The sequence below is a fragment of the Rhipicephalus microplus genome, chromosome 4, assembly GCF_043290135.1.
Source record: "Rhipicephalus microplus isolate Deutch F79 chromosome 4, USDA_Rmic, whole genome shotgun sequence".
In the NCBI taxonomy this organism is placed as follows: Eukaryota; Metazoa; Arthropoda; class Arachnida; order Ixodida; family Ixodidae; genus Rhipicephalus; species Rhipicephalus microplus.
The window spans coordinates 101,572,738-101,591,045 of record NC_134703.1 but is presented as its reverse complement, the minus strand read 5'-3'; the positions used below and the strand labels follow the sequence as shown (position 1 = coordinate 101,591,045).

The 18,308-nt window shown below is 49.5% G+C and overlaps 1 protein-coding gene across 4 annotated transcripts in view; it reads left to right on the top strand.

Moving 5' to 3' along the window:
* LOC142814518 (cytochrome P450 3A24-like) overlaps window positions 1-18,308 on the top strand; it is a 49,518-nt gene that overhangs the window by 13,934 nt on the left and 17,276 nt on the right. For 2 of the 4 annotated variants that reach the window (XM_075893362.1, XM_075893359.1), the window contains exons 2-5: window positions 13,747-13,843; window positions 13,910-13,962; window positions 14,030-14,123; window positions 15,424-15,540. In XM_075893362.1, the coding sequence (XP_075749477.1) occupies window positions 13,826-13,843; window positions 13,910-13,962; window positions 14,030-14,123; window positions 15,424-15,540 (282 nt within the window). In that variant the 5' untranslated portion in view covers window positions 13,747-13,825. Of the gene's footprint in view, window positions 1-1,485; window positions 1,781-10,440; window positions 11,534-13,746; window positions 13,844-13,909; window positions 13,963-14,029; window positions 14,124-15,423; window positions 15,541-18,308 lie in introns of those variants that run through there. The other 2 variants (XM_075893360.1, XM_075893361.1) reach the window with 2 other exon arrangements.

Here is an 18,308-nt window from a genome sequence, read left to right as displayed (position 1 = left end):
CAGCAGCGTTGCGGTGCAATGCACATAATTGCTTGCTGCTGTCTATTGTTTCACGTCACTACACTATACTCAATCGTGCAAAGCTAAGTCACACTGGGATATCGGACTACACTTTCGGTGGCCACTCACTTCTGCAGTGCAATTGGTGCAACTTTTTAGTGAGAAAACCGGTCTACCCGACCGACTGAGACTTCGTGCATATAAGGAAATAACTCGAGGCTTCTGCTGGACTTAAAAATTTCGTCGTGATAGATGCTTTCGCCGTGCGTTTCTGTGGCGCTTGTACGCGTTTTCCTCCTCCAACCGCACTTGACGTTTCCTCATAAAGGAGTATACTGAAACAAACATTTGCAGGGGAGTCAAATCGTGGGAAACATTTGTGTGGACACATACGCATTATGTAACCTATCAACGGCTAATACAGCGTAAAACATATACAAAGTTGATGATAGCACGTGGTCGTGGCGGTGCAAACAATTCCTACTGAACTCGGAAAGACGTAACACTTTATTGGTACTAACTTATGGACCGAAAACAATGTTAGACTGCAAGTGTGGAATGCACGCTGCACTATGCGCTGTCGTCGATAAACTGCGAAGCCGTGAAGCGCATCAGATTATCATTTATATGTGTCACATCGAATATCCATGCGTTATGGCTAGCGGCTACGTAGTTCCAGAAGACACTCGAATGTTCGCATTGTGCGCGTAATCTCATCAGAAGTGGACGATTGAACCTGTTGGTGATACATGATCTGAATGTACTACACGGTAGAAAACACGGACGGCAAAAAGAAAAGGACAAGCGCAGACTATCAACTTAAGGTTTATTCATCCCGCCTTCCATATATATATATATATATATATATATATATATATATATATATATATATATATATATATATATATAACCAGGAACAAAACAGAAGAAAAAAAGGAAAGTAGCATTTAAAAAAAAAAGGTCGGACGTCATATACGCGAAGCACGAGGAATAATATCAGATGAATTATACGCATGCGCCATTTGCCAGAAATAGAACCTCCGATGGTTTGCCCTCCTAGATAAGGAGGGCAAACCATCGGTTGCCCTCCTTATCTAGGAGGGCAACCGATGGTTTGCTCCCGCAGTTTTCAGTTTCTTGAGCCAATCTCTCTGCTTCTTTGTACAGCCACAAAGAATATCACACGCGCATGATTGTTGCATGGCTTTATTATCATATGTCGTGATTAACTTCACTCTATATATATATATCGAAAGGCTCATGGCCGTTTTCGGTGGACCACCATGGTCATGTGCGCCCAAGCAGACGACTACCGAGGATGAAGCTATAAGAAAGGGCTCATCCTCGAGGCTGCAGCTCAACAGTGCAGCTCACAGACAGGCAATTAGAAATCCATTGGGGTTTCCCGTTGTAAGGGTGCTGTCTCTGTCTCTCTTATTTATTACAGTGGCGCAGTCGTCGAAAAACTTGGCGAGCCCCAGCTGCTATCTTGATGTAACGCGCTTACCTGAGGAACGTCGCCAGGCTTCCTCGTTGATTGAACCCGCAAGTCGACCACCGCGGCAAGTATTGATCTCACCACCAGCGGACGGCATCCAGGCTTTCACGATGATCTGAGGGAACTACTTGACCGGTGGCACGCTACTTCACGCCATTGCAAACGGGCGCCTTCCTGGGAACACACGCTTCCCAGGGCGTGGATCGCGCAACCTAGTTTCCACATTCATCCCAGCCGCCAAGGGACGCTGTCCATGTTCCCTTCACCGTGCATCGGCCCGCAGTGAGTGCTACGACCGCCGCATACAGCGCGGACGGGATTTCTTGTCCATCGGGTGCCTCACCCGACAGCGGCGGAGAGCTCTTCTGTACTCTCGCGCAACTGTCACACCAGATCGGCCGCTTCACGTCGCTGAGCTCCAGGGTCTGGCCAGCCATCTCTGCATATACCGTTTAAGTGAAAGTAGAGCAGTTCTGAGGCTTCCAAGATGGCACCAATATGTGGGTGGTGACGGCCGATACCCTCGACTCTCGGCACGCCTGGCCCGAAAGTTATAAATGGCAGTTGGCCATCACGCACCTTCGTGGTGGTGCCGAGCCATGGAACAAATACGAGGGCATAAAGCAACTGACCTAGCTAGAATGAAGTGCAAGGTTCGTCGCCGTTTTCGGCCGTATCCACCATGGCCCATGCGCACCCAAGCAGACGACTACCGAGGATGAAGCTAAGAAGCGGCTCGTCCTCGAGGCAGCAGCTATACAGCGCAGCTCACAGACAGAACGCACAGAACCCATCCCGCACATGAACACCGGACTCGACTGGTTTTACATCCAGTAAAAAAAAACGATCTCTTGCCGATGTTGGTAACTGGATCGACAACGTGGCACAAAACATGCACGACATCGAGATCTCCAATACCCAACGTGGCCTCTTCCACGGTATACAAGTACGCGTCGAAGGAATCGGCGAGCTTACGGCAGTTGTAAAAACAGGAGCTTCACGTACTGCTCTACATCGACGCCATGTTCCGGTCACAACCGAGCCTCGGTCCGAGGGACTCTTTCATGGTCTCGGAGGGAGCGCTATATGTCTGTCGGTGCGCTGGACTTGCACATACAAACCGAAGCTGGGAGCTCCTGGCCGCCGTTCCCGTTCTCGAGTACTTTGCATGTGGACATGGTTTTGAGAGCTGATTACTTCTTGTCTGGTGAAGTTCAGCTCACCATAGGTGGCGGCCGAGTAAAGCTCCACTGCTTGACACCGAGCATTTTTTTTGGCTCCAATTTTCCCAGTTGGAAGACCGCAGTCACAGATGTCTAGCAAGGAGAGCACACTCAGTGACCAGCCGGTGGGAGATTTACCAACTACACGGCAGTCATTGGCCGAGTGTGCGAGTGCTTGACTCAATGAATCCATGGCTGCTGAAGACACGTTAGTAGACGATATGCCTGTTTTATCGGGATTTGCCCACCACGCCTTGGACGAACCTGGCGATGCTCCGAAAGCAGGTTGAAGTCAGCATTCAGCACTTCCGGCCTCTCGGCGTACGGCTCTTCTGGAGATCACGCGCAATATGACTTCGATATGACTTTGAGACCATCTGAATGCCGTGCGGATCACCAGGTAGAAGTCTGCGTGGATCGGCTAGACGGCGACCAGCTCACACGGAGCAGCGAGGTGACGCCTTCGTTCGCCCCTGGTGTCTGCAGCGTGATGTGCAGCCATGGTGGTGTTTACCCGTATATGGACGCGGTGGGGCAGCACCACCAAAAAGCATCTTGCTTCCTTGCGGCGCAGGAAAAAGGCGCCAACTTTAGCAGGACGGCGTGCACGCAGCGTGTCCGAGTGTAAGGATGACAATGACAAAAGAGGCGCTATGGGCGTGGGTGGATACTCGGCTGGAGAGAAAAAAAAATGAGGTCAGATTAGAAGGCGCGCTAACGGCAGCGCAGAGGTTCCTGTGTCAAAGCTTCAGAGCCGAGCATCGCAGCCTGTCCAAACTCACAACAATGCTTCGTCGGGCAAGTACGTGTCTGCCCAGCACGTTAACATGGACAAGCACGGCTTACACCTAAGTCCGAAACAGCGACAGCGTAATCACCAGCTAGACGTGCTACGACCGTCTCCACAGAGCGAGTAGCGTCCGCCAGAGCTATCATCGCAAGACGATCAAAGCAGGACGCGAAATAGACGTGATCGACCTCTGCGAGGCAGCCAATTCCATCCGCCAGAGGCATTACTGCTACGTGGTTCATGGTCAGGTCATCTGAATGATTTCACCTTTGATGAGACGACTACCACCAAAGAAAGGCGCCAACTTTGGCAGGACTGCATGTGCGCAGCGAACCCGAGTGTAATGACAATGACAAAAGAGGCGCTCGGGCGTGAGCATACTCGGCTAAAGAAAAAAAGACTGGTGGTGGCGGTGGTAGTGATTAGAGGAAAGAAAAGATACCTAATTTCTGCAGCCCATTAGGGAGCACGGTGCCGCATCTTGTAGGAGGTGGGAAGAGGGGAGGAAAAAGAGCGAAGATAGAAGATAGGAGCTCTCAGTCAGAGGAAGGGGGCAACTGTCACAGCAAACACAGCAGCCAGTATTGTATGAGAGTCCGGTGGAACATCTCGAAGTGAGGAGGCCTTTCTGCCCCAGCAGCAGGGTTCCTATTTGAGTTGCGTGGATCTGACTTCAAAAAGAATGAAGTCAGATTAGAACAGACGGTCCTCAGCATGAGCGCTCTCTCATATATATATATATATATATATATATATATATATATATATATATATATATATATATATATATATATATATATATATATATATATATTGAAAAAGGGTTTATTGGCGACTGTTGCGACGATGGTCCTACGATGAAACACGATCGGGAAAGAGCAACGGTCAAGCAGATGCCGGCGATGATCAGCACGAGCCGAGCGAGAGAAGCCCAGCACCCAGTACCCAAGCGGTGGCGATGGTGCTTGCCAACGATGCGTTTTCTTCTTCACAATTTGCCCCCGCCGAAAAAGAGCCATCCTGGCGACCTAAGCGTCTGGAGGCAGAGGGCTATGATATGGCTTAAGGCGGGCGACGTGGACGATGTCACGTCCACGCCGGCGCATGTCGTCAGATGGGGAAAGTGGCTCAATGAGAAAATTCACCGGCGAGGTTTGCTCCAAAACGCGGTATGGTCCCTCGTACTTTGGAACGAGTTTTGAGGAAATGCCGGGGGTTTGGTAAGAAACAGCCAGCCATACAAGTGATCCCGGGGAATAGCTGGGGCTTTGTGAAGAGTCGGCGTTGTTTTCTTTCTGGCGCTGTTGTTCTTGTGACGTAAAGGTGCGTGCGAGTTCACGGCACTCTTCCGCATTTCGGGCAGCTTCGGACGCAGATGGGCATTCGGATGCGTCAGAACGGTATGGAAGGAGAGTGTCGATGGTGTGGGATAGTTCGCGTGCATAAAGAAGAAAGAAAGGTGAAAATCCAGTGGTAGACTGTGCAGCGGTGTTATATGTGAACGTGATGAATGGAAGAATGCGATCCCAGTTAGTATGATCGGATGTCACATACATGGCGAGCATATCGCCAAGGGTGCGGTTAAATCTTTCCGTGAGCCCGTTAGTCTGCGGGTGGTATGCCGTGGTCTTGCGATGAACAACATGGCATTCAGAAAGCAGAGACGTGACGACTTCTGATAGGAAGGCTCGACCTCGGTCGCTTAGTAGTTCTCGAGGTGCACCATGTCGTAGTATGAAGCGATGAAGGATGAAGGATGCTACGTCCCGCGCAGTGGCACTTGGAAGGGCGGCGGTCTCAGCGTAGCGTGTTAAATGGTTCACAGCGACTATGATCCACCGATTTTCATCTGATGTTGTCGGTAGAGGGCCATAGAGATCAATTCCAATCCGATCGAAAGGTTTGGCAGGGCACGGAAGCGGTTGAAGCGCACCGGACGAGTGGAAAGGCGGTGATTTGCGGCGTTGACAGTCAGGGCAGCCCATAACGAATTTTCGAACGAAATTATACATTCCGCGCCAGTAGAAGCGATAGCGAATGCGTTCGTAAGTTTTGAAAACTCCGGCATGACCACACTGGAGATCGTCGTGAAAGGAGGCGCAGATTTGTGATCGCAAGCTGCGCGGGACAATCAAGAGCCACTTACGACCTTCGGGGGCGTAGTTGCGTCGGTGTAGCAGCCGATCACGAATGGCGAAATGAGCAGCTTGACGTCGGAGAGATCGTGGTACCGCAGTGGTTGACGATCCAGAGAGACAGTTAAAAAGGGAAGCGATCCACGGGTCCTTGTGCTGTTCACTGGCAAAGGAGTCGAGGTCGAGAGATGCGACGGAGTTGGTACCAGTGGTTCCGCAGGCCGAGTCGGGAGGTAAAGGCGAACGCGACAGGGCGTCGGCGTCAGAATGCTTGCGTCCGCTGCGATATATGACACGAATGTCGTACTCCTGGATTTGCAGTGCCCACCGAGCTAGGCGGTCAGAAGGATCTTTCAATGTGGCGAGCCAACAAAGAGCATGGTGGTCCGTTACCAGGTCGAATGGGCGACCGTACAAATAAGGGTGGAACTTGCGAAGCGCCCACACTAGCGCCAAGCACTCTTTTTCAGTGACACTGTAATTGGCCTCAGCTTTAGTAAGTGAGCGGCTCGCATAAGCGACGACGTATTCGGAGTAGCCCGGCTTGCGTTGGGCGAGGACGGCGCCTAGACCAACCCCACTAGCGTCTGTGTGAACTTCCGTAGCAGCTGTTGGGTCGAAATGCCGAAGAATTGGAGATGTTAGCAGACTACGGAGCGTGGCAAACGCGACGTCGCAGTCAGAAGACCAGGATGAAAGGTCTGCGTCACCGCGTAGGAGGTTGGTCAGTGGTGACATAATCGACGCAAAATTTCGCGCGAAGCGCCGGAAGTACGAGCATAGTCCGAAAAAACTGCGTAATTCTTTCAGTGTTGTAGGTTTTGGGAACTCAGCGACTGCTCGCAGTTTTGCAGGGTCGGGTCGAACACCATGCTTGGACACGATGTGCCCTAAGATGGACAGCTCTCGCGCGGCGAAGCGGCACTTTTTAAGGTTCAGTTGGAGCCCAGCGTTGGTTAAACACGTCAGAACCAGTTGGAGCCGAAGCAGATGTGTAGGAAAATCAGGAGAGAAAACGACAATGTCGTCGAGGTAGCATAGACACACAGACCACTCCCATGAGTCGATCCATGAGTCGTTCAAACGTGGCAGGAGCATTACAAAGCCCAAATGGCATTACGTTAAATTCGTACAGGCCATCTGGTGTAATGAACGCAGTTTTCTGGCGATCAGCTTCTGCCATACGAACCTGCCAGTATCCAGATCGTAAGTCTAAGGAGGAGAAGAATTCGGCTCCTTGGAGGCTGTCAAGGGCGTCGTCGATGCGCGGTAATGGATAGACGTCTTTCCGCGTCACCTTGTTTAATCGCCGGTATTCGACGCAAAATCGAATCGATCCATCCTTTTTTCGAACTATAATGACAGGAGATGCCCAAGGACTGTGCGATGGTTGAATAACGCGACGGCGTAGCATCTCTTCGTCTTGGTCGTTGATGACGTGACGTTCTGCAGCAGAGACACGGTACGGTCTTTGACGCAATGGCTGGTGCGAACCGGTGTCAATGTAGTGGTGCACTGCGGAAGTCCGACCCAATTGCGGCTGAGAAATGTCAAATGAATTCGCGAAGTGCTGGAGGAGATTAAGAAGCTCGGCGCGTTCATGGGCACTTAAGGTGTCGGCGATGGAACTCGAGAACGTGTCACTCGATGAGCATTCCAGAGGGGAAAGGGCATGAAGTTCGGTCGAGGCGCTATTGCACGATTCGTCTGGCATATTAAGGAATAAAGAGGAATCGAGGTACTCCACTCGACCGAGACATTCGCCGGCAAGTAGCGTAAGCGGTGCAGAAAGGGGGTTGTGGACGAAAATATTGCTTCGGCCAGCAGTGACGTCGAGTGTAGCGAAAGGCAAGGAAACGGCTCTGCGGCTCATGAAAATGTCGAAAGGTGTAAACATTACTGTAGCATCGTTATGGTCATCGCAGCAAACAGGGACAACGGCAAGAGAGGCTGGCGGAATTTCAGTGTCTTCACGTACGACGAGTTTTGGGGACCGCTCAAGAATTTCGTGCAAAGGTTCGTCAGGCAGGTGCGAAAATTGAACTTCAGCGCGTGCGCAGTCGATGACGGCATGATGATGTGACAGGAAGTCCCACCCGAGGATAACGTCATGCGAGCACACCGAAAGGACGATGAACTCGACAACGTACATAGAGCCTTGGATGAAAATGCGGGCTGTACAGGTGCCGAGAGGTCGAACTGGTTGTGCGCTAGCCGTACGAAGCGATAGTTCAGAGAGCGGCGTGGTCACTTTGCGTAGGGAGCGGCAGAGCTGGGCGGCTATAACAGAAACGGCAGCACCTGTGTCGATGAGGGCAAAGGTAGAAACACCATCGACGGATATGGCGACGACGTTAGCAGGTGAAGTGCGAGGACTTGGGCGTTTCGATGATGGCGCAGTTCTTGCCTCTGGAACGGCGGCGTTCAGTTTTCCCGGTTGGAGGAAGCGGGTCGGGGACGCATTGGGGACAGAGATCACCTGCGAGGAGACGGCGAGCGGGGAGAGTGAGTCGTAGCTGGGGGCTGGGGTGACTGAGACTCTGGAAGATTAGTGTAGCCATACTGCGGTGAAGGATAGGGAGTAGGTAGGTGCGTGGGCTGCGGGTAATACGGTAACGGCCAAGTAGCGTTGTGTTGCGATTGGAAGTGACGACGACAATATCGTGCCACGTGTCCTGGAGTACCGCAGGCGTAGCAGATCGGTCGATTGTCAGCAGTGCGCCAGGAATTGCTGACTCGCGGTGCGGCCCAAGGTGTCGAAAGAGGGGTAGAGTGGGGAGCAACTGCAGGCATGGGTGGCAAAAGCTTCTGGCGGGGTCTGCTGCGTACCACCTGGACATAAGTAAGAGGCGCGGCCACGGGCTGCATAGCCGGCGCATGGGGAACAGGCATAACCACAGGCTGCTGATGGGCAGCGACGGGAACAGCCTGAGCTACCTCTTCGGCAATAACGTCGCGGAGTGGTGAGGGCAGACGAGAGGACGGCGGCTGCTGCGTGAAGGGAATCAACGACAGCTGCCGAGCTACTTCTTCACGCACAAAGTCTTTGATCTCTTGCAGGGTTGTTGAGTAATCAGGAACAGAAGTAAGACTTGATAGTGAGTCAGCGTGTGAGGAAAATGGCCGAGTCAGGGCGCGCTGCTTCCTCAACTCGTCGAAACTTTGACATAAAGTCACAAGTTCCGCAACGGTGGCAGAATTGCGCGCCAGGAGCATCTGAAATGCGCCGTCATTTATCCCTTTGAGGATGTGTTGAATCTTCTCCGACTCGGGCATGGCGGTGTTCACACGGTTGCAAAGACCAATAATGTCTTCGATGTAACTGGTGAACGATTCACATGGCTTCTGTGCGCGAGCCCGCAAGCGTTGTTCGGCTCTGGACTTGTGGACAGCGGGTCGGCCGAAAACGTCAGCAAACGACGTTTTGAAGATGGACCACGTCGTAATGTCGTTTTTGTGGTTGTTATACCACATTTCGGCCACGTCAGTGAGGTAAAAGATGACGTTAGTCAGTTTGTCCACGTCATCCCACTTGTTGTTTGCGCTCACCAGTTCGTAGTTAGCGAAACAGTCTTCCACGTCGGCCTCATCAGCTCCGCTAAAGGCTTTGGGCTCTCGCAAACGAAGAACGCCGGGGTTGCTGGGGGATGGAGTGGAAGAGCCAGGTTGCGCGTTGTTGGTAGCCATGATGGGAGGTATCGGTCAGTTGCGCAGCTCCAGGTTTAGGCGACGGCGAATGGCAGCACCCAGGTTTAGGCGACGGGGAATGTCAGCACCCTCCACCAATTGAAAAAGGGTTTATTGGCGACTGTTGCGACGGTGGTCCTACGATGAAACACGATCGTGAAAGAGCAACGGTCAAGCAGATGCCGGCGATGATCAGCACGAGCCGAGCGAGAGAAGCCCAGCCCCCAGTACCCAAGCGGTGGCGATGTTGCTTGCCAACGATGCGTTTTCTTCTTCACAATATATATATATATATATATATATATATATATATATATATATATATATATATATATATATATATATATATATATATATAGTGAAGACCTAATTGCCGCTGCGTTTATATGAGGCAAGACCTCGCAAAACTGCAAAACGAACGGCGGGCAGAGCCAGCACACAGAGGCAATGAGGGCAACGAGACAAATGGATGATGGCGATTATGATCATGCAGGGATGAGGACGACGGAAATAACGAACGCCCACACTAATTACGCCCACTTGGAAGCGGACAGCTTGGCTGCCGTAAGTCTAAGTGACGAGGAACATCGCGTGAAAGGTTTCATGCGAGAAACGTGGACAATCTCGGTGCTGCGGTAACGGCGGTCTGTTGGGAAGACAAGTGGTGTCACACGATAATTGACCGGTGAAGTCTGTTTCAAAACTGTATGGCGCGATGGCGCGCGGTTGGAATTTGTCACAGAGACCAGGAGTGCGCATAGGTGTCCAAAGCAGCACCTCGTCACCAGGTCGGAAAGACACATTGCGACGGGATGCGTCACAGATGATCTTCGGCTCGTGCTGTTTCACTTCAGTATTCATGTGAGCCTGATGGCGAGACTGGGTCAGGCGTAAATGTATTCTTCGCTAGAAGACTGACATGAATTAACATGCCTGTTAAAGAAGGAGACGTCGAGAATGGTAGTAAGGGGACGTCCGTACACGAGGTAAAACGGTGAGTGGCCAGTTATTCGCTGAACGGGGTGTTGTAGGCGAAGGTCAGGAGTGGTAGAAGAGTATCCCAGTTTTTGTGGTCGGGCTGAACGTAAACGACTACGATGTCAGCAAGAGTTCGATGAAACCTTTCGGTGAGACCGTTGGTCTGAGGGTGGTAGCTTGAAGCTGTCTTTTGTGTAGTTCCAGAAGCGCGCAGTACTTCATTTACCATTTGTGACAAGAACACTTTGCCCCGGTCACTAAGCAGTACACAAGAAGCCCCATGGCGCAGGATTGTGGCGTGAAGAATAAAGTCAGCAACTTCCGCAGCTGAGCCTGTAATGACAGAGGACGTCTCAGCGTAGCGTGTCAGGTGGTCCACGGCGGTAACTATTCATCGTTTGCCAGCTGATGTGATGGGGAGAGGCCCGTAAAGGTCAATACCTACAACATCTAATGGCATTGATGGGCACGGAATTGGCTGTAGAAGTCCAGCAGGTGCAGATGTCGAGAGTTTGCGACGCTGGCATGGGGAGAAGGAACCGACGTACCGCGCTACGCTAGAAGAAAGGCCAGGCCAGTAATAACAAGATTGAATGCGGTCAAGAGTTTTTTTTTTACCAAGATGCCCAGAAGTCAAGTCATCGTGAAAGGCTTCCAGCACCTGAAGGTGAAGAGAGCGTCACAGCACAGGAAGCGAGCGCTGACCGTCAGGATGGTAAATGTGGCGGTAGAGAACCCCATTGTCCAGCCTAAAGTGCAGGAGTTGATGACAAAGTCGCGCGTTAGGAGGATGAGAAGCTCCCGAAAGGTGGTCCGTAATGCGTCTGCAGTATGAATCAGACCACTGGTGGGAGCTAAATCTTGGCTCGTCGTCCGAAAAGGGTTGCCCTATTGAGGCGAGCGTATGAACTGCGGTAGACGTGGTGGTTGAGCTCTCGCCAACGCTGATATGGGGAGTAGAAGCATGCAATGATATAAAGCGTCAGCGTCTTAATGTTTGCTGACAGACTTGTAAATTATGTCAAAATTGTACTCCTGCAAGCTTAGTATCCACCAACCCAAGCGTCCGGACAAGTTGTTCAGCGTAGACAGCCAGCATAAGGCGTGGTGGTCCGTAACGATTGTGAAGTGACGGCCGTGGAGATAGGGACTGAATTTCTGCACCGACCAAACCACCACCCAACACTCTTGCTCAGTTATCGTGTAGTTCTTCTCGGCAGTGGTAAGTATACGGCTGGCATATGCAACAACTTTCTCTAGGGAAGACTTGTAGTGTTGTAGGAGAACGGCTCTTATACCATGGCTGCTAGCGTCGGTATGGAGCATAGTCAGTGCGGCTTCGTCAAAATGGCAAAGCACAGGTTCAGACGTGAGGATACCCTTTAACAGGTCGAACTCCATTGGACATACTTGAGATCACAGAAAGAGGACGTTGGAAGCAATACAACCGGCATAAATAGGAGGCGAGGCCAAGGAAACTGCGCAGCTCCTTCGGTCTTTCGGGACGCGGAAAGTGAAGGACCGCAGCAATTTTGTCAGGGTCCGGTCGAGTTCCGTCTTTGCTAATGACGTGTCCTACATGACCTTGATAGATTTGCTAGTGAAATAGCATTTCTTAATGTTTATTTAGAGACCAGCGCCGGCAAGGCACGTCAGAACTTGATCCAATCGTTCTAGGTGCTGAGGAAACATTGCTACCTGGACGACATTGTTATCTTTTCATCAAAGGCAAGTTTTCCACTTCAGGCCGTGCAGCATGGTGTCTATCTTGCACTCAAAAGTTGCGGGCGCGTTGCAAAGCCCAAAAGGCATCACTTTGAATTCGTATAGCCCATCGGAGGTCGCGAACGCTGCTTTCTCCTTATCGTCTTCATGTATGGGAATCTACCAGTACCCAGATCGCAAGTCGAGGCTCGAAAAGAATTCCGCGCCCTGTAGGGAATCAAGGGCGTCGTCAATGCGCGGCATGGGGTACATGTCCTTGCGTGTAATCTTTTTGGGCGCCAGGTAGTACACGCAAAAACGCACAGGGCCATTCTTTTTAAAGACCAGAACAACAGGAGACGACCAAGGGCTAGATGACAGACAGATGACTTCCCGTTTAAGCATGTCGGCAGCGTTTTCTTCTATAATTTTTCTTTCAGCTAGAGACACGCTGTAGGGTCGGCGGTCTACAATAGATGTCCCAACAGTTTGAAGTCGATGTGTTGTAGTAGCAATGCGGCCCAGCGTAGACGAGCAAATATCGAATGGATTTGCGTGTTTCTGTAACAATGCCAGCAGCTGCTGCGTCGGTGAAGTTAAGTCGCTGCTGATGGCGGTAGTAAAGGCGGAGGAAGAAGCATGCTCACCGAGGGAAGGGCTTTTGGATGCGATGGCCTGAAGTGGCATGACAAATACAGTCTCGTAATCGGCAACATGGGCCACAAGATATATATCGTAGCTTTTTATTCGGTTTACCACACAAGACCTGTAATCATGTTACAAAATCTTCAGTCCAAATACTTACGAGTTTATACTAGGAAAACCATACAGCCCACAAGAAGCGCTTGCTGCGATGTGTGGCTCAAGATTACCTGATTCTTAAATCGTGCCAGACTTAAATATATTCATCAACTGTCACAGCTGTTATTTCCTCGTGCATGAGCGACGCGCTCTTTTCGCAAACGAGGCCGTTGCACTGAGCAAACTGTGAGCATCGTGCTCTCTGGAACTTCAACACAAACTTGCGGCGAAAGCAAAAGACCTACAAACCACCGCCAACGCGAGATAAGGTAGCGTACATAAGTTATCACGCCCTGTACAGGCGCGCTCGCAACGCAACGTGTGTGGCGGCGCCCTTAACGCCCTTCTCACCATCTCACTAGTGATAACAAGAATGTGCTGAAGTGCCGCCGAGCTCTGAGTAATACCAGCGGTAAATGGTCTAAATGAGTATCTCACCGCTAGAATGCTGATGAACGTAAACTTTGTGGCCACGCCGTCAGGCACACGCGCTGAAGTGCGAAGTGTCGTTTCTGGCGACGGAACATTTTCTTCCTGCTTTCTTTTCTTTCTTTGGAATCTTATTGTGAATAGTTTACAACGTCACATGCGCGTAGGAAATACACCAGTAGAGCCGTGGTGGACCACGGCATAAAACACTTTCGTGTGGAAAAACAAGGGCTCACATATTCTTTACATATTTGCATCATCCATTTACGATGTGTCATGCGTTCTGATGCACCATGCCTATTTCTGAACGCTGTTCGTTCTACCGCTATCTCAGCTTCCATCCTCCATTTTAGCCTTTTCTATATTATAATGAGTAGTGCAATTTTTCGCAAGAGAGCAGTGATCTTATATTATGCACTTTTTTTTTCTTGACGCCATGAAATTTTATCAGGCATTCAGTTCACGTAAATAAAGTTCTGTGCCGTCGCATCTTTTGAACAGCCGAGTGACCCGCCATCGCAACTACTGGAAGAGCCAGAATGTTGTGCACGAGAAGTTCTCCCTCTTTTTCGGACCTCAGATGAAGCAGCTATACAAGGTGAGGAGATATTGCGTCTTCTATAAGGATTGTCCGAATTTCATCACCTACTTTTTTTTTCTGCAGCCGCTTCATGTTGTTGATCAAGAACTCTACAGAAAGCACGGGCGACTATTTGGGTAAATGTGACTTGGTGGTTGTAGGAGAACAACGTTATTGAAATCCTTATGCGTTCTTTTCAAACAGGTCCTTTGAAGATGGAAAACCGGTACTCTACGTCGCGGAACCAGACCTGCTGAAGTTGATTTTAGTCAAGGATTCTGGATTGACTCAGAGAAAAGCAAGTGTACCGCCATATGTTTTCTAGAAAAACAATGGCTTGTGCAAAAAAAAATAATTAAACAATTCCATGCACGTTCGTGAAGCCTCTGCGAGCTAAAACAAAAATTGTTTTCTTTTAAGCTATGTCATATTACGCGATCATATGTGAAAAGGGGATCAACTCTCAACTAGGCTGACGTAAAACCTATTCTGTATGAGATTTCTCACGCTAGATCTTATTTTTCAATCGCGACAAAGAAAATTTCAGTTTCGTAAGAGAAAAGTGATATGTTAGTACTCATTCCCTTCTTGAAAGAAAAACAATGTCACATTTCTTCAATTTGTATCTTTCCAGCAGTATTTGCAGAAATTTATTTCTTGAATGCGTCAAAAGACATGTTGCTGAACTACCAACCAGAATATTTATTTTTTAATGGATATATATGCGAGCACTTACATGACAGCCCGCACACGTTGTGACCTTGACAAATGTATGTAAAATTTCACATTCAATCCAGCTGTCATGATATCATTTGCCATCGCTATTTATGCAAAAGACAATGCACTGAAACAAACTTTGAATTTTTGTTTGATGGTACCTCTCTTGCCGCTTTTCCTCGATCCTTGGGTCAGGCGAATGTGTAATCGAACTGTGGAATGCACATAAACACGTGGTGTTTTTCATGGCAACTTGCTGTGCAGCTAGACAGCTGATTAGTTCTGCTGAGCATGTACGTACACATTTTGAAACAAAATGGCACATTGTCCACGTGAGCGAGTTTCAGCATGGCATTCAACTCTGAAAGTACATTTGCTTCTCCCAGTTTAGCAGAAAATACATCATACGAATAAATAACTAATAAATTTCACTAGTGGCTCAAGAAGCTTCCAATACCGCAGTAAACGAAAAAAGAATGTCACTATTGGGTATATAACTTTAACGACGATTATAGTAGCAAGGACACACTTGAGGCCTCAATGAAGGAAGGCTTGGAGCCTTGTTGGAGAACAGTGTGTCAACAGTTGACAATTAGAGTTTCTATCTGTTCTTATTCCCCCTATTAAGTTTTCGTAGTCAACGTTGTAAGACTATGACTTGGATATAAAACAGGATATGCAAAACATAATGGCCCTTTTCTTTATCTCCGATGATCTTTACTGACAGTAGCAAGCCCTTGTTTTCGGAAGTCGTCGCCAGTTATTCTTTTCAGAAACTGAGTCAGCGCCAGTGAAACAGTTTCCGTTCGCGTGTTTCCTCCGTCAAATGTTTGTGGACGTGCGTAGATAAATCAAAGCTTGCTTTTCACTTTTAATTGCAGGTTGTCGAGGTCGATGACCCGGTTATGAGAAATGTCATGTTGAACGTCCCACCAGACCAGTGGAAAAAGCTACGCACAGCGACATCACCTGCCTTTACATCAGGTAAACTGCGAAAAGTGAGTTCACACCTCGTAATCTGAGCATCACAGGCTTATTTTGATGCATCACCATAAAGCGCTCATTAAATGCACTGCTACATGCATCGATTACCGCATCTGGAGAAGCGTGAGCGCGTACGCCAAACTACCCTCACCCCCTTGTCTCCCTGCCTTGTTTTCGTACACGCTTTTTTCTCATGAAAACAACAAAACAAGGTTGATTCATTCGCCATAGTAGTCAATAAACTAAAAATGTGAGTCGTTTTCAAAGAAATATAGCATATTGTTTATTTTACATTGATGTACCAGGATGATTGAAAGGGAGAAGGCAAGGAGGTGAACAAGACAGGCTTACGGTTGGCTACCCTACACTGAGGAGATAAGAAGGTAATAGAACGATGAGAAAGAGGAGGAAAAAGGGAAATAGAGGCGGGGAATTCAACTGGGCGTGTAGAACACCACCGCAAGCGTGAAGCGTTCACACAACCCCGTCGTCCCCAAAAAAGTTCTTCCACCGTGCCTATTGTGTTAGGCAGCTCCCATACCATCTCGCGTGGATGCACCAATGTCAACGCCTAGTCATGCATCTCCATCCCGACGATTAACGCTAAAAAAAGGAGGAGTACTAAATTAACCCGAAAGTGTGATTTAACCCTTGTGGTAGATCAAGTTTTAAGCATACACCTGAACGCAACATATGGTGAATGGCGCGCAAAGATGGCATTAACAAACACATAATATACTCGTACTCGACATGCACTCCTTCAAAGAATTGTTGATTGCGGAGAAACAGAAAGGTGTGCTCTATGAGGGTAGCCTGATCCCGCGCTGACGCGTGTTCGTAGCTTGAGTCATGAAAGATCGAAGGCGTTCATAGCTTAAACTATGAACCTCTGTCTGCCTGTCACAGAACGAGCGCTCAAAAAGGGCGCGCCGCCAAATTCTCGCGACGAAACGCCGGAGTGACGTCGCGAGGTCAACGATAAAAGAACAAAAAAAGAGAAAACAAACATCCAAGACTCCCCGGGCGCGCGACTCCCTCCCCTCGGAAGCGTGGCTTCGCCGACGAACCTCCTCACCCCACATCGGCGGCCGAGCAAGCACTCGAAATTTCTAGAAGGAAAGGGGCGTGTTATGCCAACACCGACTAAATTTAGTCGGTGTTGGTTATGCCGGGTTGAGTCATCTGTCGGGGACGGCCCTCGTACAGTCTCGCGCCTTCCCCCAGCCTCCGCTGCGCATCGCGCCGACGAAATGATGAGAACTTTCTGGAATGTCGTGCGGAGGGTATTTAATCGAGCAGCCGAGGTGAGAGATCAGGAGAAGAAGACGGAAGTTAGCGCCAGAGCGCGTAGGGATTCCGCCGTGTAGTCGGCGAAGGTTTTGTCCGTGGAGACAAAGCAGGAGAAGAAGATGATTTCCACCTGAGGGGTGACGACTCGAGCTACAGGCAAGAGTGTGTGTTTACCGCTATCGAGCGAAGACGCGTGGCAACAGCTGCGTGTGTGAAGCCGACGTGTTTCCGGCGAAGAAGTTTGAAGCTTGGAGAGAGACCAATTGAAGACGCGAGGTTTCCTGGAAGAGAAACTTCGGCGAGGTTTCCTGGAAGAGAAACTTCAGGGGACAGCGGAACGACAACAACGCTGGACTTTGAGTGAGTGATTCTCGGAAGTGTATCATCCAGACTTTTGTTCCAAGAACTTTGGACTGAATAGGTTTTCTATCTCTTTAGTCTTTAAGTGTCTTGGTTGTTCAATGCATGCGACTGCATTGTAGTGTGTATTGTTGTCTGTGTCCGTTGTTTCGAGTGTGGCTGATTGTACTGTGTAGTACGTTGTTTGGTGTGTGACATATTGTATGCAACTATTGTGGAGTGTGCATTCTTGTATATTGTTTTCGATCTGCCATTTTTTGAGAATATAATTTTTGTTTTGTTTATCAACTCTCGGCTCTGACTTGTTCTTTGGGCCACAGCCGGCGTCCGCTGGCGCGCCAAAAAGGACCACTTCTAAATTGTCCACGCTTTCGTGGTGCGGTTCGGGGAGCCGATACTTCGGCCCTTGGAATTAGCCCGGCGATCGCCTCCCCAATTAACGGGACCGGTGTGACACTGCCGCATTCGCGCCTTCACCCTTCACGCTTTGCCTTCACGCTTTGCCTTCATGCTTTGCCTTCACGCTTTGCCTTCACGCTTTGCCTTCGGGCGAACGCCTTCGCGCGAAAGCAAAGTGTTTAACTACATTTAAAGGCACCTCCTCGATGCCAGTGGGGACAGTATTCCTCAACTATAGCATCGAGGCATCTTGACTGCGTCATCATCGAATCGCTTCATAGGTACTCATTATTGTCACGACGCAGCACTTGACTTCATGCTCCCAGGCGACGACACCGCCACCTCCGTCAACCTAGAGCGCCACGCAAGAGAGAATATGTGAGAGATATAAGGCTCGTTCACGAAGCGCTCGCGCATGCGCGTCGGTAGCTCAGCGGTTTGAGCACCTGGCTCCTATCGCTGCGCACCGTAGAGTCATGGGTTTCCAGAACGTTTTCGTCAATAAAACTTTTTTCCTTTGGATTTCTCTTTGCTGAACGTTAGTCTGCATTTTACCATAAGACTCTTTCGCACCAAGAAAAGAAAAAAGAAAAAAAAATGCTGCGTTAGAAGCACTGTTGAATTCCCTTATTATGGCCCCATTTAACAAAGATTTTCAGAGCTAAGGCCCATGTAACATTATCCGGCTGCTGCCGATGCACTTCCTGGCTCAATTCTTACGACTATCTTTACA